Genomic DNA, 25606 nt, shown 5'->3' with positions numbered 1-25606 from the left:
TTTCTTAACAAATTCGTATGTATGCCAGTATGCTGATGAAGGTAGTGAACAGCTGATGTGGAAGAAAGGGGTAAGTAAATAAAACATTGGCATTAGCTGTGTGAATGCATATTTGAGAGCTTAACTTTTCACTGGGCAGGTCTCCACTCTGCTCTGGTAAGCTTCTTCTGGGGCTTCTGGTGAAGGCTCATCTGTAGCCTGCTTCCCGGCTCTCAGCCCTGCACAGCCCTGGCTCACGGAGCTTGTGGTTGGCTTTTGGCTGTTAGGCGATGTTCTCATGTTCCTTTTTCACACCAACTTTGTTCCTTTTTCACTTGTGGATGATGTCAGCTATTGGTGCTGTAATCGAAGTGGACATCAGGCTTCAGTTCTTAGAACATTCTGGAAATCAGCAGGTACTTTGTCTGCACAGCAGTTGCAAGGCACGCTTGAAAGGAATTGGAGTTGCTGCAGCGTGTAGCCATACTTCTACATGCCTCTGAGCAGAGAAATCCTGCTTCCTTAATTAAGAAGTGATAATATCACTCTTCAGTAACGCATCTGAACCCACTTACCTACAAGGAGATTGGCTTAAAGATAAAAAATGTCCTTCAGCTTTGCAGTTTTGATCCCATGACTGTGGTGAATATCTTGCTTAACAGACTTTTTGCTTCCTTATATCCGAATGATTTTCAGTTGTTTTAGTGTCAATTCATGTCACAACTGTTGCTCCGAATCAGTTTGAAGTGCACTGGTTTTACTGTTCTTATGCATAGCTAATAAAGAAGTAATTGCCTTAACTCCGGCTCCTGTTAAGGCATTGAGAATTGTTTGTGAACATTGAAGGGGAAAGTTTTGATTTAAGCTGTTATCCTGTTACTTAATAAAGTTCCGGATCTGTGACTTGAATTCATTCTAATTAAAACAAGAGCTGTGTCATGTCAGAAATAGTACCCAATATCAAATGTATGGGATATCAAATACTACTCAGTGATACAGATTCTCTCTTGTAGTTGGTGATACAGTTTTTAGAATTTGCACATTTTTCCTTAGTTTGGGGAAAAAATATTTCTACATTTTTGATAAAAACATTGTATTTCTAGTGTTAATATTCTATCCTAAATTATTAGAATATTCTAAACTGGAAGCAAAATGTATTTGCTAACAATAAAGTCATGATGTCAACATATTATATGTGCAGTGGGAAAAATAAGACAGCAGCACAGTGATGCCAAAATCATCAAAAGAAAAATAAACTATTATTTAGGACATATAATGAAAAATTCTAACCTTCTGAATCAGTTACTACAAGCTGACTTACTCTATTTTCTTATAATAAGATTAAGGTTTCATTTCTATTTTCACTGTGATACATTTTTCAGAAATGATTTCCTTAGTCCCTTTAACGTGTTGGTTATTTGTCAAACCCCAACAAAATGTCATTAGAAGTGCAAGATGTGGTTAGTGCTTTAAATAAAAGGATGCAGGGTATATTGATGTTGAGAAGCAGGAGCAGCAAACTTCCTTGGAGCAACAAATTGAAGGGGAGGAGTTGGAATGCTGATGGTGGATAAAGTCAGTTAAATGAGGAATGTACCCAAGAGAAGTAATGAGGTATATTTCATATAATTGGGAAGCTGAAAAAAACATACTGTTTCCATCTAGCCCCAGTAACAACTTCAGACAGATGCATATATGAACATAATTGGTATTGTTAATGCTTTTCACATAGGTATTATTATGGGTTAATTAACAATTGAATAACCTATTCAGTGCTTCTTTTATTTTGCTTTTCTGTAGACAAAACATGGATGCACACTCCTGAAGCCTTATCAAAGCATTATATTCCCTATAATGCAAAGGTAAGAATATATGAAGTTATTTTTTCTTCTTACCTTTAAAACACAGTGCATTCTATCTTGCTTTTCATTTAAAAACTGTGGAGACATGGAATAGCCAAATAGCAAGGAAAAACTTAGTAAGTAAAAGTCTATTTTGCAGATGAAATTGCTCTTTTTCTTAAATAATAGTCAGATGATTCTGTCTTAGATGTTTGAGTTTGTAGAAAGCAAACTAGATCCTCTGTTTCCTTTTAATGGATGCCAAATGGATGGAAATTCTGACTGCAAAGGAATTTAATATCAAACTGCTTTCTTACACTGTGTAAAAATTAAAATTAATAGCACAAGATTTTTTTGAACAATAGCGAAGACACTGAGTAACAATCCTATCTGCTGGGTACATTGAAGTGTCAAATGCTTTCAGAATATGGTAGAATAATAATGTGATTTTTGCGCAGTAAAATCACAAGTCTTATTCTAATGTTCTTTTATATCAGCTCACTGAAGTTCTGTAATGGTATTTTAATTAGCCTAATGACATTTGTTCACAGGAAATGCATTTTTCCAAAATAATTTTAAAATGTGGTTTGCCAAAAGGAGATGGGAATATATGCTATCCTTTATAACAAGGGCAAAGTAAGTTATTATTTGTCATTTTACTGGGAATATATTGCAGTAGGATTGCACCATCATCTCTTCTGGATAAAGTTCTCTATTATCAATTATCCTGTAATTGTTTGGTGTTTTAAAATAATTTTTTTTAACATAAAATGGAGAAGAACTTCACAGAGCAGAACCTAGTTTCCTATACTGGTATTCCCCACTGTTGTTTATGCAATTTTTTTTTTTTTTGGCGTACCATTAACACCCAGTGAGCAAACATCCATAGTGGAAATCTGAATCTCATTCTGGTAGTTGCCAGGTGAACATGTTTTTATTCAGTGTGCTCTCAACCTGAGTTTTTGACCAAAGAGTGCATTACCAGATGTATCACCATTTAGCTGGATTGCCTTGCCAGATAGCTTGGCTTTTATGTTCCACTTCTTGAGAGCAAGGAATACATGCCAGGGGTAGCGGGCCATCTGTTTTAAGAGCAAGTTGAAACTACAAATTCTACTAATGCACAAGAGAAGTTGCTTCATTTGTGGTCTTCTTTTATTAGGAAGAGTTCTCTCTCACCTTCCTCGTCTTGTTCCCATTCTTAATAGAATATGTTATAAATAGGAGTCATTACAAGTATGCAGAAGAAAAATTTAGAATAAAGATGATAGTGATGGAGTGATGCTAACTATAGAAAGTAGTGTCAATAACTGTCCTGGCAGAGGAAAAGGAATGGGAAATTGCCTTTCAAATGAAGTCCACTGTTAGGTTAATAAGGGCCCCGATGTCTTCTGGGTTCGATGTTTGGAACTCATGGGGAGTCCGGTGCTGTTGCCTCTGAGTTCTGTTAGGATGCTTGTGGAGAGCTCTAATGAACTACATGGTATTTTTTTTTTAAAGGTGCCTTGATCAGTTTGTTTTAAATGAGGTTTACACCTCAATCCTCAACCACAGGTGTGTTTTTTTTGTCAAATTTTGCAATATCTTTTTGCTTAAGAGAAGTCAATGGTTATATTAATATATCATTTGAGTTCTGTAACGATTTTTTTTTTTAACTAGTATGTTCACCTGATTGCATACCGTGAAACTAGATCATGAAATAATGATTAAAAACTCAGGCAGCATCTATAAAGCAAAATGGAGACACATGATAGGTTTTTCTTTTTGTTTTTACAAATGTTGGTTGCTGTTTTCCTGTCCAATTCTATAACACTGAATCCAGACAGCTTTTTTTATTTATTGGGTAGAAATGACAGTGCTTTTCCACCTGATTTCTTTCAAAAGGTAATTATGTGAGTGAAGAATAATAATGATGACAAGTTCAGAAAATCAAATTTAGTTGATGAAAAGCAATACCGGAGGTGTTCTTTTTTCCGTGGGCAAGAGAGCTTTGTTCTGCTGCGTAGGTTCTTGAATACAAATTACATAGGAGGAAAAATCGTGTTTTCTGTTCTTTATTAGATACAAAAAGCTGACAGTAATCTTCTGAGAGTATCAGAAAACAATACTAAGAAAGAAAAATCTAGCAAAGGTCTGGTTTTGTTTCTTAACTTGATTCCTTGGACATTTTCCTAAGAATTAGTGAAATCTCGTTGATAAAAATGCTGTCCATGTGTTAACTGCTGACTTAAGAAGAACAATTCTAATCAAGGCAATTGAATGTGAAAAACCACTTGCAATACTACAGAATTGTTCTCTTCTGTACAAATTGGAGAAGTTTCCAGGGTTGTTTCTTCTGCAAATAAAATCCAGGATGCACAGGTTTCGTAAGAAACGCCCTTAAACAGGAAATGAGTCCTGAATCTTGCTGTTTTTCTGAGCATACCCATTTCTCGTGGCATTTGTTACACAGAAATGCCCTGCTTTCCAGGGTGATTTGTATACAGTAGAAATTAATGAGGGATTTGGAGTGTTAATTTCATTAAGGGTGTTTGAATGGCTTACGTATTAGTATGGAGGGGTAATGTGGGCCTACTGAAGTGACAATTGCGCAATCCGTTGCTTTGTGAGCTCCTATTGTTTATAAATATAACGCTTTGAAAATGTACTGCTTACACAGCTTTTTTGTTTTATCTTTCTAAAAATTCATTTATGATCTTGGTAGTAACAGCCCCATTGTAAAATATGGAAGCATAGGTCTTGCTTAGGTGCAACAACACAGGAGTTTTCACCTAATAAAAGTTATTTTTACAAAGGCATGCAGTTTTATAACTCAAACTGAAATCTCAATTTTTTTTTCTGTAATGCTCCTAAATAAGAACAGATGTTTGCATTATTTTCTGTACTGTGGAGGGGAAAAAAAGAGCTCTTCTGCCCTGTTAATTCTCTTTTCTTTTGGCCAGTTTTTTTTTGCCTATAATAAAGTGTGATCAAAGTGAACCTGATGCAACCTTAAAAAAAAAAAAATATATATATATATATATATATGGACTGACAGTTCACATAACTGATACTGCCCTGAAGGATGTGTTTCTGCTAAGCCACTGCTCTAAACAACAAGAATTTTACTAAATCTCGCTGCAGTAAATTACATATATTCTTCTAAGGTTCCCCTTACGGTCACTTGGCTATTTTTTTGTTTGCATCAAATTTCTACATGCACATATATCCATTTTGTGGATTAGACTTTCTGCTTTGCAAGTCTAGTGTTTATGCTGGCTTCTAGCAGCCTACAGAGCCAGTAGCTTTGACATTACAAGACCTGGAAAGCTGCTATTTTGTGTAGCAATATGGCCTGTTAAATTCTTTGGAGTTTATTTTAACAAGAGATAAGATGGCTTCCTAGTATCTAGGCTTCTGTTCTCCTAGTGCTTACTTGATGGCTTATTTTAAAACATGACATGTTGTTATGGATGTGACACTGGTATGGCTAATCTTCCCTTGTAGGAGCATCTGGAAAATTAGTGTATCTGTCCAGCCTGCTGAAAAAGTTAGCCCTGTTGCTAATTAACCAAACCTAAGTGGATTTGAGATCTCATGACCACTGCAGACCTCTCTCCAAACGTGTAGACATCCCTTTATGTAAGGAATGTACCTTTGTTCTGGTGTGTGCCCCTTAGGTGGAGCCCCTCTGTGCATCGGTGCTGTAATAAAGAGTGCCTGCTTCTTTCTGTTATATCAGCTTTAAGGAGTGTTATTTGAGCTGGGGTTTGTCTGATGCCAGATATACAAATTATTCCAGCTGAAGTTGAAGTCTGAGTCTTAAAAGATTTGAAGAGATTTTACGAGCAAAACGTGTGCAGTTTCATAAATCATCTTTCAATTGCTGAATATGTATTTTGGATCAATACTGCAACTGTACCATAGTGCATTGGTTGCAAACACCCTATCTGGCAGTACCTACTGCTATTGTTCCTTCTTACAGGAACAATACAACAAACAGAACGTGATACCTAGTTAGTAATTTCTCAAACTTTTTCATTAATCATTCAGAAATAGCAGATAATATTTTTCCAGACAAAGAATTCTATGTGAAAAGTACATTTTTCTTAAAGTGTGCTGCTATGCAGTAAAGTACCAGGCAGGGCTCTTGGTGTTCTGCCTTTAATATCTGTATCATTTTGTACTCTGTTATCAAAAGCATATTGTCATGACATAAACTGCTCTCCTACTACCAAGTGATGGAGCTGTACCAGCAAATTCTCCTTTTTCCCTCAGCAAGCACATTGCAGAATGATGCTGTGTCAGTAAAAATAATTACGAAAGAATATCAAAAAAGACAACTTAAATTTATATGGTGAAATTAGATCTAGTAAAATACTCCATACAGAACAGAAAAGTGTTGCAAATTAGAAACTAATGAAATATAAGAGGGCATTATAGGAAGTGATTTATTTTTCCTGCATTAAATTTGTTATAATTAATAAGTGAATTTAAATTAACTTTCACTAGTCTCAAAATGCCTTGGATATAATCATAATAAATGTGTTTAACCACAAGAATAATGAGTATTATGAAAATATTCAAATGAAATATGAAAACAGCAAATGATTATTCTATAAATAAATGTGAATTTGAATTACTTAGTTATTTCTGATACGTCGCAGTCATTGAACTTAGGGCTTATTATTCCATGGCTGGAATAAACATGTAAGTAAAGCATCTGAAGACTTCTCTGCCTTTGGAAAAGGAATCTGTTCCATTTTACTTACGAGTTTACACTCTTGAGAGAATGGTAGGAGATAAACATGCTATATCCACAAATACTCTACAGAAGGGATGACTGTGAGGCAGGAGGGTTGTATGTAATTCTGTTGTTGTATGCGAGGGTTGTATGTGATTCTGTGAAACTTCCAGCAGCAAAAAGCTTCATCTCTTCTAGGTATCTTCACAAGGGGAGTTGCCTGTAAGTATCGAGCACTGAATGGTAGAGGGCTTTTGGAATTCTGTGGTATGCCTTGCCTGAGATTACTCTGCCAGTTTGTAAAGGGACAAGTATTACATCTGCATCTCCTGAACCTCAGTCTAGTCTTCGGAGTGCAGAACCAGACCTTACTTCCTGTCAGTACAGTATTGCTGTACCGTAATGGAAGTTGAGTGATATTTGTAGACAGTTGTAGACCTCTATCTGCATATGAATGCACAAAGGTTCAAAGCTGGATGAAGAATGCATGCTGTGAATGCTTGAGTAGCTCTCAGTGCCCAGCACGTGTAAGCATCTCGAGGCCATCTGCAGGAGTTAGTGGCCATATGCCTTATGGTGTCTATGCTTGTCTGCACTTAGGTGTTTGTGTTTTGCATCCACTTCTACTTGTCAGGGGGCTTTGAAAAATGTGACCTTTATAATTAGGATACCAGTATCTTGTGTAACTAAGTACAGGTTGAGGGATTTATAAAAAAAAAAAATTAGAAGAGCAGCTCTGCAATTTTGACATGTCTATGGCCTCTTTCCAGGTGTCTGTCCCCTTTAGTTACATGTGAAATACCCAGCTACACAGCCTCAGACTCTGCAGATCACTCTTCTCTAGAAGGTGTCTTGCTTCTAGGGAGGACTGAAGTTTGTAAGTTTATGAGCAATTTCATTTTTTCTTTTTTAAGGTCAGTTTCTGCATGTAGCTTTCAGAAAGAGGTTTAGGTTTTATTGAAGCTCCCAGTGCCATGCTTAAATGAAGTATCTCTATTAAAGCATATAGATGAGAGAGATTAAAGGAGATTTTGATCCAAGAAGTTAAAATTTGCCAAGCTGGTGAACGCTTGTTGGAGCTGAGAGGATGAGAAGTGTTTTTAATGTTGCAGTAAAATTATAGTGCTAATGCTGTGGTGTAACAAATGAATAGGAAGATGAATATATATTTGTACAGAAAGCAGGGGCAGGATTCATAAAAGCGCTTTACGTAACTTGTGATTTACAAATACTTCAGCTGATTTTCTGCCAAAGTGAACTAAAGTCAGTACAGGAGCCTTATACACTTTTTGGTTGTGACTTTTCAGGTCTGTTATGTTAACGGCTAGACTGTACAGTAACAGGGCTGCTACCCCAGAAAGCAGCCTATGTGCAGCACCCACCTTACAGCCAGACCCGGTGGGGCAGTTCCATCTGACTTGTCAGGAACAAGGAAAAACTGAAATTCGTACAGCTGCTTAAAGTAATGTGTAATTTATTTTCTCGGATAAAACATTCAGTAGATTTTAATTGCAGGAGTGAGGTCTATTCTTCAGAGCTCTCATCTTTTATCAGGTTCAGCTTATAATCTCTCCGTCACTTAAATTGTCTAAGCATTGTATGACTACAGTTACAAGTAGGGAACAGATTTCCGATGCAAATAAGACATGGAAGCTATAGTTTCACGGCAAGAAAGTAAAAAGTAGATCATAGCAACTAATAATAGTATATCCAACATAGGAACTGAGAGGTGTTTTAAGACCCTTTCTCACTAATGTATTGTATTCATGATTTTCTGTAGTGAAGCAGTCCAAAATAAAGTAACGTACCACAGTTTTGGAGTTGTTTTCTGGAGAGTTGGGAGCAGATTTACTTTATATGCCGTATATTGCCTAATGCTTATGCTGTTTTAGCACTTTAGTTGCTTAGTTACAGTCCTGTCCTTTTCCTCTGACTTTGCAAGCAGTCTAAGCTTCAATGGTCTTGTCAGAAAAACAGTATTTTTGGGGAAAAAAAAAATTAAGTCACAGCTTTAGATACATTCTCGTAGGAGGTCCAAAGATCACTTATTTGGTACTGTAGATATGTTAAAAACTATAATCTGGATCAAAAATATGAAGCTGCAAGAGATTTAATGCATTTTGGATGCTGGAGCACAATTTTAGAAAGATTGAATGCCTTTTTCTTTAAATATTCCAGAGTCGCCTTTAGCTGCAGTTACTTTTGTATTAGGATTTGCTTTGGCATTGAAATGTATGAATTGGGTTGGAAGGGACCTCTGGAGATCTTTCACTTGATTCCTGCCTGGAGAAAATCAGTGGGGCACTACAGAGCTTTATACAGCTGAGCTTTAAATTCCTGCAGGGTTGGAGATGTGCAACCTCTGGGCAACCCGTACTACTTAATCGTAGTCACTGTCAAATTTGTTTCATTTGTTTCTAGTTGTAATTTCTTTTGCTGCAGCTTGTGGCTCTTCATCTTACACAAGAGTGCATGCATACCAGCCCTGCCAAGTTCAGGTTGAACAAGCACTGCCTTCTTAGCTTCTCACTGTATTCTTACTCATTTTCATAACTGTCTTGTTACGCCTAGATGCAATGTATGTTTTGTTTTCTTAAATAATGGCTTATTATTGCTTTATTTCATCTTGAGGTGCAGAGCTGCTGAAGCATGGAACACCCAGGGTTTGTATGATTACAAAGGGCAGTTAATATATGGGAAGCTTTTATCTGTCTCGAGGCTTTTTATATCCTTTTACTGGTTTAATCTCCTATATATGTTATTTTGAGTAAGATGGAAAATTTGAAGCAGGAGGTGACATAGAATTGATTTATTTAGTGCAGTCTGCAGTTAGGAAGACTTGTGGTGATGGTATGATTAACAGTACAGTGGTTGTCAATGCTGTAGTATCTGAGAACTGCTTTTCTAGGTATGTAGATCATACAATCCTAGAATGGTTTAGTCTGGAGGGGATCTTAAAGATAATCTAGATCCAGCCCTGCTGCTGTGGTTAGGATTGCCAACCACTAGATCAGGCTTCCCAGGACCCCATCTCCAGAGCTGCGGCAAGGAAATGTGTTCCATCTCCTCACCATCCTGTGAGTAAAAAAAAATTCTTCCTGAGATATAACTTAAATCTCCACTGTTTTTATTTACAGCCATTCCCCCTTATCATATCACTATCAGACTATGTAAAAAGTGTGCCTCCCTTCTGCTTGTAAACTCCTTGCAAGTATTGGAAGGCCATGAGATCGCCTCAGAGTCTTTTCTTCTCCAAGCTGAACAAGCCCGATTGCCTCAATCTTTCTACATAGAATAGATGCTCCAGACTTGTGATCATCTTTGTGGTCCACTCTGGACCCTCTCCAACAACTCTGCATCCTTCCTGTACTGGAGGGCTCAATACAGGACACAGTACTCTGGATGGGCCCTCACAAGAGCAGAGTCAAGGAGGGACAATCATCTCCCTCTCCTTGCTGACCACACCTCTTCTGATGCAGCCCAGAATGCTGTTGGCTTTCTGGTTTTAAAGAGCATATTGCTTGCTCATGCTTTTCATCCAGCAGAACCTCCAAGTTCTTCTCTACAGAGGGGGTGCTTTCAATGAGTTCTTCTCCTAGATTGTACTCATACCTGGGATTGCCTTGATCAAAATGCAAAACCAACATTCTTGAGATTTTGTTGCGTAAATAATAATAATAATCATTGCAATAATTATTCTATCATTTTTGGTGTAGAAGAGTTTGGAATGTAGGACAGCTCTTCATTGAGATGTTAATCTAACAAGTTCTGGTAGTACAAGACTATATTTCTACACATAATATACACAGAAGGCATGTGTAAGTTCTTTTACGGTAGTAATAGCAACCCTCTTTCAACAGCAGTTCGTCAAAATATGGCATCTACTATTGAATACAGCATCTAATGCCTGTTTCGAAAGAGAACTTTAAACAGAAGTTAGAAAATATGCTTTAAACATGAGTGTATCACTACCCTCCCCATCAGCTGTCTCAAAGCTGAGCAATTAGACTGAGACAAAGGCTCAAAATCAATAAAACTTTGTAACAGCTCCTCTTCAAAATGTTCTCTTACTCTTTAGAAAAAAAGTGTTAATTATAGATCTTGACTACAAAAATATACTTAGAATGCTCAGTTCCTTCAGTTTGTCAGCACAGAAAAGAGCAGGTGTCACAGAGATAACAGACACAGAAGTGACTCGAATGTCTGTCCAAGGCAGCTGAACAACACTCAGGTTTGCCCAAATATAATTAACATATTAAAATTAACAAAAGATAGAGCAGTACTCAAGGGAAAAGGACAGAACTTTCAAAGGCCTAACAGTCAGCAAAGTATGTACGAGTCTCTCTGTATCATTTTTTTTTTTTCTTTCTCTGCTGCTATATTCCTTTGTCTCTCTTTAAGTTTGCTTGGAACTACCAATTAGCCTTCTTAGCATGACCTCCAGGGATTCTTTCTGCACAGTTATATCCCCATGTGAGCTATCAGCTCTGAGAATGTGAGGTTTGCTTAAGCAGACTTTCTAGCCTCTGGACCATCAAGTGAATTGCAGTCTGACACTTGAACTAATAGGCTGTAGAGTTCAGACATCTGGATTATTGTACCTTTGGGCTAGGTGGCCTTTAACTGCTTATGGTTTGTTCTTGCTTTAAATTAAAATCAGGCCTGCGAGTGTATTAACTCCTTCTCTTTTAATCTCCTGTTTTTCAACATAGCTGTGTATTTCTGTTTTCTCACCCTTTTCATGTATTTGTGGAGATGTTTTTTCTTACATCTACTCCTCACTAGAAAAGCATCAGGAAGTTCTCCCAAAATAAACTGGAAAATATAAATCATAGAAATAGAAGTGGATCATGGAAAACATGAAATTGGCACAGCTTTCTGTACAGGAATGTCTGTAAAGGCATAGTCAGTAAAAACCATATATTTAAATCTAAAATAAGACTATAGAGATGTGTCCAAAAGCCAGGCAAAGCAGCACGTAAAATTTATTCACCACTTTGAAAACAAAAGACCTTATGACATGCCGATCTTCTCGGTTCATCATCAAGAAAACACTGAACAAGTTGCTAGCTTCAGTCTGTGACTTTATGAACTCTACCAGATTAATAATGTAAGCGGTCAATAGTGGATTCTGAACTGTGTATGGAGTGTTTGCCTCAGAAATGTCTCTGTGTTCAGGAAGAGTAAAGCCATCTTGCCTTGTATTAAAAAGCAAGCTGAACTTGGAACCTGAGAAAGTTAGCTGCATTGTGCCAGAGGAACAGGTCATTGCCAAGAATCACATTTGCATGAACTAGTTTCTAAAGATTTTACATTTTTACTAGAAATTATTGGTCTCTAAGAGGGAGTGGGTGTTGGGCTACAGTGGTGTAAGCCTTCTTTTTTTTTTTCTGCTGCATACTTTTTAATAGGCAACACTTAGTTGTTTTTTTTTCCCTGGATCTTTAAGGGAAACAAATTCTAGACAGTTCCTGTAGCTTTACAAGTTGTTTTTATTTTTTCCGGTAATCTCTCTTAGAAGAGGAAAAATGGGGAAATGAAGACAGACATCAAATCTTGATATGTGTAGAGCCAAGAATAATAATAAACAATAATTTCTGTCATGAGCTAAAAGTGCCCTTAAGGCTTACTTCTTATTGTTGCGGTAATGCTTGTATGTTTTTGAAATGGGATATCCTACAGAGAGAAGGTACTTAGCAAATCACATTAACTGGAGCATTCAGCTGAAATTAGGTGGGATGGAAGTCTTGTCTCTTGCAGAATACAGGATTATTGCTGAAAATCTGCTGAAGTAAAAAAGGTGAGGGTTAAGTCAAAATTCAGAGGCGCTATCCAATGTGTGGTATATGAGGCTTTGAGGAACTGCAAACCGTACTCAGAATGGAAAAGCATGTGCCAAAACTGCATGTGCATACTGAATGTTCCAAGCAGTTCTAAGAAATTGGAGGCCAGGTAGAGTTATGGGAATTTTGACTTGGTCTGTTTGGTTTTGTTTTTATTAACTGATGTCTGACTGACATAGTATGAGCACTGTTGCTTTGATTAGTGGTCAAGTAAATCCTCCTTGCTCCTTCCCCATGTATTTCAGGGGCTTACAGTCCCCTCCTTTGGGTAACTAGGACAGGGAGGTGGAAAAGCTTGAGACTCAATCGTATGCTTTCTGTTCTCAAAATTTGAGAGTATTCTGTTCGTTCTGTACTAGTTAAAGCTTTTCACTTGTATTTGTTATTAGAATGGTGTGCTTGAGGAAGAATGTGGTTCAATGTTTTATACTGATTTTTCTCAGTAGCGCTCAGAGGTACTAACAGAAATTGTACTGTGCATTTCCAAGAAGTTATTGTCATTTATTACTGGATCTTAAATTCTTTGAAGCTAAGAGGAGCTATTTTTGCATTGTTTGTGCAGCCTCTAGAATAGTGAGGTAGAGCCTCTAGGTGCTACCCTGATCAGTCAGATCAAAGTTCAGAGTAAGAAAGCATCAGAGCACCTTGGAGCTAATGAGCTTAGTTCTCGGAATAATTAGGTAATAATGCAGATGTGAATGGGGGGGGGGGGGGGGGGGGGGAAGAAAGGAAGGACTGAGTTAATACTAGATGTGCTCTGTAAATTTGTGTCAAATCTCTGTTCTTAAATCAGATCTCAAATTCTGAATTGTGCATCAGTTCCTTGATCTCAAGACTAGAAGCATTCTCAGTGTACTCTTATAAAAAATGTTTGTGGCTATTTTAAAGACTCTAAACCCTTAAACAAAGTATTTTAAGACACATCGTTTTCTTCTGTTGGACTCAGCTATAATGATTCAGAATAGATTAATTTTATAACTTTGTCACCAGAAGACAGGTCTTTTATTGAAAAGCATAATATTTTTTATGAAAAAAAAAAATGACAGCCAAGATTATAGTGTTGGATTGATTGCCATTGTAAAATAATTTATAAGGTACTTTCCGGCTCAGTTATGCTTTCTTTGAGTAGTTCATTTGAGATGTTCGGCTCATCTACTGATTAATCTTCAAGTTAGCAGACATCAAGGTCAAGAAGACAGTGGATTAATTTCATACCTCATGCTGGCAGATTGAATCAGTCATTATTAAACGTTTTTGTGGTTACTAAAATAATTTTCTAATTAAAAATCCTTTCCCTGTTATCTATATTGTAGAGAAGAAAAATATTTTGTGTTTAGACAATGGCTTGCAAATCTGTTTCAAATGGCTGTGGAAATGGGGGATTTAAAAGGGAATGCTGTATTTTGAAATAAATAGCCCCAATCCCAGCTATTCTCTTTTTTTATTTGAAAAACTATTAGTTACTGATACTCTTGAAGCTACTAAAGGCCAAGTGTCGAGTAATAGTGATCAACTGTACATAGGTTTCCTAGCTAGCTTTAATATAAGATCATGCAAAGAAAAGATTCTTTTCTAAGAAACAGGTGTATAGAAAAAGAACAATCGGCTCCAAGAAGAAAGCATTTTGGGTACAAGCAGGAAAAAATGAAAAACGCAGTGCAGTTAAAGGAATAAAAGAAAATCAGTGCTATCTTCACTGTTGCTTTTCTTTTTCAACAAGATACCCGCTTCATTTAAGGATTTGTTTTCCTCAAGCTTCAAATTTAATGCAGTTTGGGGGGTCAAATTTATTACTCTGCTTTGTCACCTTTGCTTTCCTCTGCTCGAGGAGTTTCTCCCTCTTTAACTCCCACATATGTGCAGCTCACCTGATTTCAACATGGCTACCCCAGTGAATTATCCTCTGAAACTGGAGGGTGTTCTGTGACTGTAGTAACTCAGGAAGATGCTACAGACATCATTTGAATAAGATTAACTTTTAACATAGTAGATGTAACTCAAGAAGTGTACGTTAGGAAAAGAGGAGTGGAAAATGTTTTTGTTTTTTTTTTCCCTGGCCTCTCTTTTGTTAAAGTACTGCATGTCAATTTAATTTGTATGCATTTATTTAAGCACATGTGTGTGGATTATTCATGCGACTATGAATTACACCTTACTACTGACTCAGCTTTGCTCCCCATCAAAGTTGTTCTCAGAAAGTGTTTGGCGCATTCTTCTTTCAAATATGGTGGTTTGCAGAATTTGCTGTCGGAACTACTGTGTAGAAAATAAAAACAAAGCAATAATGGCAAAACCTGGCCAAAGCTAATTCTCACTTTATGCTACTGTCCTTCAGTATACCTTGTTACGTGCACCTCTGTTGTGTCCATTACCTCCTGCATGGACTACTTGTTACACAAATTAGATTTATAATACTAGAACATAAAGAGCAGATAATCTGTGGTAACAGAAGTTAAACAGATGTTCAGATTATGTTCAAAATTTTTGTCGCATGAAATAATTCTTTTAAGCTTCCAGAATGCTAAAATGAAAGCACAGCTCCATGTGTTCATTATCCTTTTTCCAGAGTAGTTACTTTCTGGTGTAGTGCTTGTTCTCCGTTTGACAGCCAAGTGTTAGAGTGAAACAAGAATTGAAATAAGAGTAATTCACTGTAATCAGTGATCCTGTAAGACTCGCAGCATCACAACTCCTAAATTGGAGAAGCTGCCATGTCCTTAAAATTGGCATCTTCATATTTCAGAGAAAGCTGGAAAACAACTTCAATAAACTGAGAGTACTGGACAATAGTTCCTTGTTCCTATTACTGAGACCGTGTTTGAATGAGAGTAATGTTCCTGACTGTAACTTTTTTGTTTTATCCCACAAGGAATTCCTGTTTCTGTGTTTATATTGTCGCTGCATGTTGCCATGGCGAGAGTGTGATACTGCAACTTCAGCATTAGCATTTTAGTGAAGGACAAAAGAGGCAGAAATGAGTTTAGAGAAAAGTAAACTTGGTTCGCAACATGGAAAATGTGTATGGAGTTCTGCTTTTTGTAAGATTTGAATATTTTTCAATACTGCAGAGTAACTTCAATACTTATATTTGTCTTATTAATGTTTTAGACATTTGTATATAAAAATCAATTACAATTTCTTCCACATTTTTTATAGTTGATTTATGTTGAGCAACAGCTCTAGTGATTTTGTCTCTTGGATCCAGACCGAAGAAATCATTGCCAGCTGAGCACTCAGAATTGCACAATCTCACCTTGGAAAGGCACATGAAAACTCCTATTTTTTCCTCATACAAGTTGTTTTGAAGGGAAAGAATGTGAAGCCTGTTTTTCTCCAAATACATTCCTAACACTGAAATCATCTGAGAAATATCTCTGAAGGAACAACTGCTCTGTGAATGACTTTGTGACCTCTTTGTTCATGTAGCTCAGAGGTGCTCCCTTAGTTCAGCAGCCTTACTTTAACAAAGTAGTGAGTTAGTCAAAGTATTCAAAATTTTAGCTTGGTCTTATTTATAAAGCAGATAATTGCTGCCAGTCTGAAAACTAGGATTTGTTTAGTTATCAAATACCTCAAAACGTGTCTCGTTTCTTTATCAGTGATTTTTGTCAGCTCAGGTCAACTTTCATTATTTCTAGGGAGGTTTTATTAGCCTGACCATTTGCAACAGTAACAGAATCAGCAGGACAGATGGAGCATGAGTATTGGAGGTTCAAGCTTTAACTTGCTTTATTTTGTGGGGGGAAAAAGAAGTTAGATTGCTTCTGGAATGCGAAAACAGCAGACCAGAACATGGTACAGTTTGAGGAACAGTGATGTTATGAAAACAGTCAGATTGATACTTAAGGCTAAGCAGAGCCAAAAACTAGGGCAGCAATTTTGCATGTTGTACTTGGGTGTTATGTTGATAACTCGTGGGGAAGTGGCTGTGAGAACACCAGTGTTTGGTATCTTCATGGTGCTGTTGCTTTAATGGCAGCTCTGTGCTAGATTGTGAGCTTCTGTGGGTTTTGGGTTTAGTAAGGGTATTTTTTGGGGGTGGGATGTGTTGCAGGGTGTACCTCCTCTATTAACTTTATGACAGTGAGGAAATGAACTGTAATCAGAATTTGGGTAGGGTAGCAGTGTTATGTGAGTAGTAACAGAGAAAACATATCTTCATGCTGCAGTGTAGTTCCCTCTAGAGTGGCCTGTGTTGCTGCCCAGCATTTGCAGGGAGTAAGTTGGGATTAAAGGAAAAGTAGTCTTAGGGTTGTAGCAGTTCATGTGACACCTTTGCAAAGGAAACTGTAAATGTAGGTCTGTTTGTACTGCGTCAGTACACCTGAGTGGAATATAGAAACTGCTGAAGTAGTGTTTTACTGTTGATTCGATTAAATCACTTTACTGTTATCTCCTTTATGAAAAAATGAAAAAGGAGGAGTCAGCTTTGTTACATTAAGGCATATTTGCCGAATTCACGAGCTGTGTGGGGTCACAGACAGCTGGTAATTGTTGGCCACACAAGAACGTACAAGTTTAACATTATTTTGTGATTATTTTTTTTCAGCAAAACTTTTTATGAGTCAGTTGCACATGAATTGAACATGGACTGAGTAGGTGATGATGGAATGCTGCAGAGGGCAGAGCACAGTGCAGTGTAAATCCATTTTCCATGTCCACCACATACAGTCAAATGATAACTCACCCGTCTTACACTTTGCATGTGCCTGTACCCCTAGGCATGTAAAACAAAATGGTTGCTGACAGTAATAATATAAGAATACCTGCAAATGTAAGTGCCTGTGAAGACACGTTTGTTTTTTTTGTTAGGCAGATGTGTAAGTTTTCATATTTAACTGTTAACCTTGGGCTTGTGTTATTTCATAAAATATTTTAAGGTAAGTGAACATGCTCATGTTAAAAAGCATGTTCAAAAAAAAACAAGGTCAAACTAATTTTAGGGATTTTTGCCTCCTTTATTTCCTGCTTTAGTAAAAAATGTATATGAAAATAGAAATTATGTTACTTACATACATGAACTATGTTATGTGTTTTATATGTGACCCAAGACAATTCCCTTTCACTCAGTGCAACCCTGGGAAGCCAAAAGGTTGGATATGCATATATTAAGTTACTTGAAAATATCTAGGATGTGGTGAAACAACAACAGTGAATATTGAGTGCTGAGTCTGACTTTATTACTTCCATTAAAAAAAAAAAAAGGACAGTTGAGTCAAATCCAATTCCTGTGGTGCAGAACTAACTTTACTGTCTAATTATGGGCTTGTAAAGCTGAAAATCTGTCTGCTTTTTTTATTGCATTCTTCTGAAGCTGAACATTTGAAGCTTGAAATAGTGAATATGAGTTATTGTAGGTGGATTCCTTTAGTCAAGGTAGATTTTTCTAGAAACAGAAAGAGATGATGGTAATACTTCTGCCCTGGCAACAATCCACTCAAGAATACAAATCTTCTAAATTGAGGTATTCTCTAGCACTATTTTGTTTTTTTTTTTTTTGACTGAGTATCAGAGGCTTCAGGTTCTGAAAGAAAATGCTAAGTTTTGTAATTAGTCCTGTTTTCCCTGCTTGAATACGTGGTTAACTCATGTAATAATTCCTGTGAGTGTATAAGTGCCCTTCCCTGTGCATTCACATGAACACTTGTAATCTGCTTGAATAATCACCTTCACTGGATGTCTGTTTGCTAGTGATAACTCTTACAGGAATCAAAAGATACTGCGATACAAGACAACCAGCATGGATTCACTAAGGGAAAGTCATGTCTCACCAACCTCCCAGCCTTATATTATGGCCTAGCTGCATCAGTAGACAAGGGAGGAGCCACTGATGTGATCTGTCTGGACTTCAGTAACTACTTAGACGTGGTTCCCTATAACATGCTTCTTTCCAGATTAGAAAGATATGCATTTGATAGGCAGACCATTGGATGGATGAGGATCTGGTTGCAAGATTGTACCCAGAGGGTAAGAGATCAATGACTCAGTGTGTGGATGAAGATCAGTGACGAGTGGTGTCCCTCACAGGTCAGTACGGACACTGATGCTCTTCAATATCTTCATCAGTGATATTAACAGGGGGATTGAGTGCATTCTCAGCACATTTGTGGATGACACCAAGCTGTGTGGTGCAGACAACATCCTCAAGGGATGAGATGCCATTCGAAGAAGCATAAGCAGGCTGAGCACTGGGCCCAGAAGAACCTCATGAGGTTCAATAAATCCAAGTGCAAGGTCTTGCACCTGGGTTGTGGCCAACCGTGCTATCAGTACAAGCTGGGGGGGATGTAAGGATGGAGCATGGCCCTTCAAAAAACAATATAAACAAACAAACAAACAAAAAAAAAAAAACTAGAGGAGTACTGGTGGATGGGAAGCTGGACATCAGCCAGCATTGTGCCCTCGCAGTCCAGAAAGCCAACTGTATGCTGGGCTGCATCGAAAGAAGTGTGGCTGGCAGGTCAAGGTGGGGGTTCCTGCCCCTTTGCTCTGTGCTGGTGAGATTTCATTTGGAAAATTGTGTCCGCATGTAGAGTTCTCAGTAGAGGAGAGGCATCAGTTTGATGGAGCATGTCCAGAGGAAGGTCCCAAAAAAGATTCAGGGAATGAAATACCTTTTCTCTGAAGAAAGTCTAAGAGAGCCTGGAGGGGGGGAAAAAGAAAAAAGGCTCCAGGGAGACCTGAGAGAAGCCTTTCAATATCTAAAGGAGGCCTGTAAAAAAAGAAGTGGACAGGCTCTTTACACAGCTTGTTGTTGCAGGGAAAGGGGAAATGTTTTTAAAAGAGGGAAGAAATAGACTGAATAGAAGGAAAAAGGTATTCACAATAAGAGTAGTAGAGCACATGATCAGGTTGCCCAGAGATGTAGTAGATGCCTTATCCCTGGAGACATTCTAAGTCAGGCTGGACAGGGCTATGAGCACCTGATCTACCTGCAGGTGTCCCGGTTCATTGCAGGGAAGTTGGGCTAGATGGCCTTTATCAGTCTTTTCCAGCTCAAATGATTCTGTGATGCAGAGTTGACATTTTTTGTAGTTCTCAGGGCTCAGGACCTAATAGGAGTGTAATGTTAGAGGACTGTAGCAGGTGGTGAGGATGTTAAGTATCTACAGCCAGAGCTGTCTTGATCATTTGTAGTCAAGTCACAGTTAAGTGTTGGAACTTTTTGTTATATTATTATAATATGTAAAATTTTTAATTTTCAACTTCTCCATTTTATCCACTCTCTAAGCAAAGGATTCTTACACGTAGCGGATGTAGAATGTACAAAGAAGGAATGCTGTCAAGAAAATATGTGTTCTAGTCACAGCTGGGGAATATGTGACAGATTATTTTTCTCTAGAGTTGGATTTGGTCATGCTCCTTTCTTCCCCTTCATTTTCTTCCCTGAACTTTTTCCTTTCATGCCAAATATTCTCTCTGATTTGTATATTTCATTTTGTTTATGTATCAGCAGCTGTTGGAAGTACACATATGATGAAAAGTAAAACAGGCCTTCAAGGAAATAATTTCTGCATGCTTAAAATCTTCCTCTTTCAGCACTTTTCTCATACATCAACAGCTTCATGAACATTTTCTAAAAATTACTTGAGCTTACACTTTTTTTTTTCTCAAACCTGGAGTACCAATCAGGCATGTTCCTATGACCATGCCTGTGTCCCCACGCTGGGTACTAAATGCTCTCATAGGGCAGCATTGAGTTTTTCCAGCTCACAGGTATGCAAGGAAGTGCCACAGAGCTGCTTTTTCCTTTTCCAGTTGTTTGAGGAGGCAGCAAGACTGCCTGTAGCTGTGTTTATTCTCAGTTTGCCTGTAGCTAAGAGCCAGGTAGCTGCTGGGTGGCTGATAACGGTGTGTGCTGTGGGATTGCAGTGTACAGCCCCCCCCCCCCCCCTGTGATAATCTTCAGATTCAGCCTGACAGCTCTGCAGGGCATGGTACGTTTTGAGATGCCCTTCTGAAATGCTATGTAGAGATTGATGGACTGAAAAATACCAAATGTTTTTCTTGTTTGTTTGTTATTTTCTGTAGTAACAGTCCTGACAAGATAAGCTTTTTAGCTTCTCTGCTTTCTTTCTTTACTCCATCCTGCTTTTATCTTCCATGTGGGGGTGCTTGCTGTGCTTCTTTATATTGTTTTACCTTTGAGATTAGATGTTTGTATGCAGAGAATATCTCTGGTACAGAGTTGCAATCTGATTTTTTTTTTTTTTTTTTTTCAATCTGTCCTCATTGGTAGCTTTACCAGCACATTATCAATGATTCTGTGGAGAAGGTCTGTTTTGATCTCTTAGAAATTTTTTCCTGTATATTCTTCTGAATTTCTGCTTACAAGCAAGCTGGTTAATATAAATGTATGCTCCTACTGCATTCCATGTGCTTGATAGTTTTTCCCATCTGGCTATGGATTAAAATGCAGTGGCACTTGAGGAGTGTGACCTTGTGTAATTATTCATATTATTTTGCCTTTAAAATTATACCAAGCTAGATTTACCTAGCTTGGACCAAGTTAAAAGATTCTTCTTAGTGAATGGCTATGTGATGTCTCATCACATCCAACTGTAGGTTATAGTTGGGTGAAGTTAAGAGTAGGGCTGCTCTATGTCCTCAGTTCCTCTGCCACCTTTACTGGCGTATCTCTACGTGTTTCTATCTCCAGCCACTCTGGTTCCTGCTGAGAACCACATCTGTGCTTGCTGAGGCATTCTGTAGGATCATACACAAGTGTCTGTGTTCTGTAGGTCCCTCAGCTGAGCTGTTCAAGGACATGGGAAACTGTACTGATGAAGTTCAGTTATTTGTTTGTTAGTTATCTAAACGTTATTTAGTAGGAGATTCATAGTTGTTGCACTTCCAGCAAACAAAAGAAAATTAAACAAATGTAACTTGTTGGTTTAAGCAACCAGAAAGATGGCTTTAAATGAAGCACAGCATGTTTTACATCGCTGCACCTGGAAGATTTTTTAGTTAAGGTTTATCTGATCCTTTTATGGCCATTTCTTTAATGCTGTCTTCATTAAAGGTTCAATAGCTTATCAAATATTTTTAGATTTCTTTATATTTTACTTGCCAAAAGTATTTTCACCTGTATTTTCTCACTTGTTTTTGGCTTAACTCTTGTGATGGATGCAATACCTGGTCATACTTGATTTCCATTAAAAAGCACTTATTTAACATGCACTCATTTCTTTTTTGCAAATGATACTAGAGCACTCCCTTACTCCCTCTGACAAATGACAAAATTATTTTTCCTCTGTTGTAGTCACCAACATTTGTGCCTAACGTTATGCATCAAGTTGGGGTGATTCAGTGAATGTACTGATGTCTAGGGCGCATTCCTCCATGCTCTCCTGCAGTCAGTTTGATTTCTGCTCTCATCTGAGCATTAGTCGAGCCTGAGGCAGATGTTTGTTTATAAGGTGTTGAGCTAAGGTGATATATGGCTGCTCAATAGCTTACTTTATAAGCAGCAAACATGAATGACGGAAGAACAAGCCTCAGTATGTTTTAGAGAAGCGCAGCTCCCCTGAAGGCTGAAATCCAAACATTTCTGTACTCTAGAAAAAACTCTGTACTTTGTAGAGAACCAAAGAAGCTGTTACAAGTGGTGGGTTTGATTGTAGGGAATGGGAAAAGAAGGAAGTCAGAATAGAGTTGTGCCTATGCTGTGTGCTTCTGTTTGACAGTAAAGGCATGCGTATTCAAGGCCGAATAAACAATCTTCCTGTCTTCAGACATGATTAACAGCTTAGACATATGATTGTACGTTTTCTGGGTAGATTCAGAACTGGTCCCTCTGCTCCGTCATCCTGTTTTTTATTGTGTACTGTCATTCTGCTGCTATCAGAATGTGTGTGCATTTGCCTTCTTGTTGTCGGTAAATCAACATCCCTATGACTTGTGCTGTAAGGAAGGCAATTTGTCAAACCTTGGCAGCAGGTATCCCATACTTTGCCTTGCTTTTTTTCATTTTCTTTGGCAAGTTCTTTTTTTCATATAACTGCATCTAAATTTATATAAAAGAGTTTTTTCATGTTCAAGGTTCTTTATGGTCATAAAGAAATGTGTCACTCTGAAAGACTGATTTTTTTGTTTTAAAGGTTGAAATAGGATGACAGAAGAAAACAGTTGTGTTCTTCTTTTATTGTTAAAATATCCTACACTGCTCCCTACTGGAAGAGTGGAATTCTATGTTTAGTATTGAAAACTGCACCTAAAACGTAGTCTTTTTTCAAATTTATTTAAAGATATTTTTGACTTGGAAAAGATGACTTTTCCTGAGGGTGAATTTTTTACCCTTAATATTCTGAGGAAAAACACCAGGATAGAATTTGTATGAACTAACATTGAAATGAGTTGCCAAAACCTAATCTGATTTTTGAATTACTGCAGTGCATCGTATGAATGGCAAACCAACAAAAAAAAAACAAAAAAAACACCTGAGATGGCCTTATTAATAGCTATTCTTTTTCATAGTGTCTCCAATCAACTTGCAATTTCTAAAGCATTTATAATGCTTTCACCATGAAATTGGACGAAAGCGTTCTATGATTCTAAGTCTTGCCTGAGTTAAATGCATAAAAAAATTTTCTTTTCAGCTCTGTGCAGAAGGAGTTATTGCTCACAAGGGGTCTGTTTGTGAAATTTGCTGTGTAAGAAAGTCCATCTGGCAGTCACAGGGTGGAATTATTCTCTCAGTTGCTGTCAATTATAAAAGTTCTGTTGATTCTAGTATGATGAAAGAGACCCTGGTAATTCTCCACAGCTGCACTATCTAGCAAATCTTAGCACGTGGAACAAGCGCATCTGGTCCTCTGCTGATATTAAATTAGAATTTGATCTGAGGTATTTGTCTTGTATATCGCTGTTCAACAGCTCACTTTCTTAATAGCAAACATAAATGAGGGAAGGACAACCTTTAATATTCTTCAAGTGAAAAAAATGTGTTAAATTGTGTGATAAGATCTGTTGACATCATAGAAGTTATTTCTGACTATAGATTGCTGCAAGTGAGATCAGAATAAGCATCAATTTAGAAACAGCCTTTCATCAGTGTTGTGGGGAATGTGTTTGGAAGAATGGCAGACTGCAATGAAAAAAATAATTTGGGAATAAAATTGCACTGATTTGCTGTATGTTTATACAGAGCATTAGATGTCATCAACTTTAAACTTCTTTGAGTATCCAAAAGAAACTTAGTGTGGTTCTAGTGAAACTTCTTGTTAGCGCTGACCTCAGTAATTCAGAAGTACTGACAAAGTTGAGTCTGGTGGCACACTCAACTTAAGCTGTTCTCTTTGAATTAGCTTATTATCCATAGCGAACACCGAATTCAAGAAACAGCTCGTACTAGTTGTAGGGAGGAGACGTTTGTAATGTAACCAAATGTAAATATTTTTAATCTGCATAATGTATTTGATGTTAATGAATGTTTAAGAAAGTAACGCACTTATTAAATTGCACATGGTGTTAATACTGAAAGATCTAAAGGAGAACTGCTCCCTGATCTTCTCTTTAACCTTTCGCTGTGCTAAGTGGAAGAGCAGCTTGGCTTCTAGGACAGTTAGAGCTTGTGGTGTTACTTCCTTGTCAGCTGGCTCTGCAGTAGGAGGGAAGTGATCAAAGCAATAGCTGACTTCATAAGTTTCCCCTCTTTCTTTTTTCCTGCCTCAGTACCACTTTCTGAAGGACCCTTATCTTGAAAATGGAAGTCTTGAATTTATAGATTTTGTTTTCAGGTTTCTGCTGCAGTACTTCTTTTACATTGAATGCTCGTATTCTGAGTATCACACTGTGCTGGATGCCTGCTATAACGTGTTAATAGTTTTCTCTTCGTGTTTGTGTGAAATGCGGGGAGAAAAGTCTGCTGAAAAGATGATAAAGAAATGGATGTCTCCCACTTTTATGAGGATGGTGAATTAGTTCTTCATTATTTACTTTACAAGTCCCAGAGGAGAAAGGGCATCTGGTATGTTAGGGATTGCACAAATACATAGGGCTTCATTCCATTAAGCTCTTCTTTTAATCTCTCTATTTTGCAAACATATTTGCATTTGCTGAACTTAATTATTACAAGTAATAATACAGTAATAATACAAGTAATACCATAGAAATCGGGGCTTAATAGTAAACAAAATACAGTGATCTTGCCAAATCAGTGATCTGATGTAGAAAATGTGCAAAGCAGATAAAAGTTGTAAAATCGTGTTTATTTTAGGGCAAAATATTAACAAGTCTAATATAAATATTTGAATTTTTGCTCTAAATTTGTTTTTCTCTTGTCTTAATTTATTAATTTATTAATGTCTTAATAAATAGAGAGAGAAAGCTTATGGAGTCTAAATGTATGAACTGTTAAAATATACAGATATATAAACAGTCTAAAATTTGAGCTTAACTGAATATGAAATGGAGCTGCAGTTAACAGACATACAAACATGTATCAGATACAATATAACCCGTAGCATGCATGTCTCATTATCTCTGAGTGATATTGACACCTATGCTACTATTATCCTTTTTATTTATAGGTAAAACGCATCTTGCTTCTTTTTCCTAAATTGAGTAGTCTGTTCCACGTAAACTGTAATTCCATCCCATCCAAATCAAATTGCTGAGAGGAAAAAAAATTCAGTAGTGATGCTTAAACGTCAGAACAGATGCCCATCTGGAAGATGGTCCATGTGCCATAAATATTGATATAAATACTTCTATGTTTCTATATACATCAAGTCTTGGGTTATTGGTTTTGTAACATTTTTTATCAAATTCATATATATGTTGGAGGCGTTATCAATCATATCAATGTGTGCTTTCAGCAATTTCTCTCCACACTTGGCTGCATACATTACCTGCATACACTTCCCCCCACCCCCCTCCAATCAGGAAAGAGAGAGATGCAAGACAGCTGCCTGGCTTCTGGAAGCACACTCGGCACAATCCCAGCAAGGCCTGTCTTGAATGTCTGCTGGGGGGGAGCACCAGTCTGCTTCCCTTGGTGGCTCTCCTGGAACTGCAAGTTTTCAAACCCTCCAAAGAGGAGCAAGCTGAAACATGCCCAGCCATTTTCAGCTCCCTGCAGTTAGCTGCGATTCAGCTGAGCCTTTTCCGTATTTGCATCTGTTGTCTCCTATTTTTATGCAGGAGTTTTGCAACGTATACAGCATACCATTTCCTCGCTCTCAATTTGTCACAAATCATGCTATAATTATGATGATGTG

The 25606-nt window shown here is 37.5% G+C and overlaps 1 protein-coding gene across 12 annotated transcripts in view; it reads left to right on the top strand.

Annotated features, from left to right (window-relative positions):
* The window catches only part of GULP1 (GULP PTB domain containing engulfment adaptor 1), a 277838-nt gene that overhangs the window by 81445 nt on the left and 170787 nt on the right, over positions 1-25606 (top strand). For all 12 annotated transcript variants that reach the window (XR_008204949.1, XM_052676483.1, XM_052676484.1 and 9 more), the window contains one exon: positions 1780-1841. Coding sequence is in view for 11 of the 12 variants with exons in the window: in XM_052676483.1 (XP_052532443.1) it covers positions 1780-1841 (62 nt within the window). In the remaining variant the exon portion in view is untranslated. The remainder of the gene's footprint in view (positions 1-1779; positions 1842-25606) is intronic.

Source organism: Tympanuchus pallidicinctus, unplaced genomic scaffold, assembly GCF_026119805.1.
Source record: "Tympanuchus pallidicinctus isolate F22 unplaced genomic scaffold, pur_lepc_1.0 scaffold15, whole genome shotgun sequence".
Classification (NCBI taxonomy): domain Eukaryota; kingdom Metazoa; phylum Chordata; class Aves; order Galliformes; family Phasianidae; genus Tympanuchus; species Tympanuchus pallidicinctus.
This window is presented reverse-complemented; position numbering and strand designations above follow the sequence as displayed.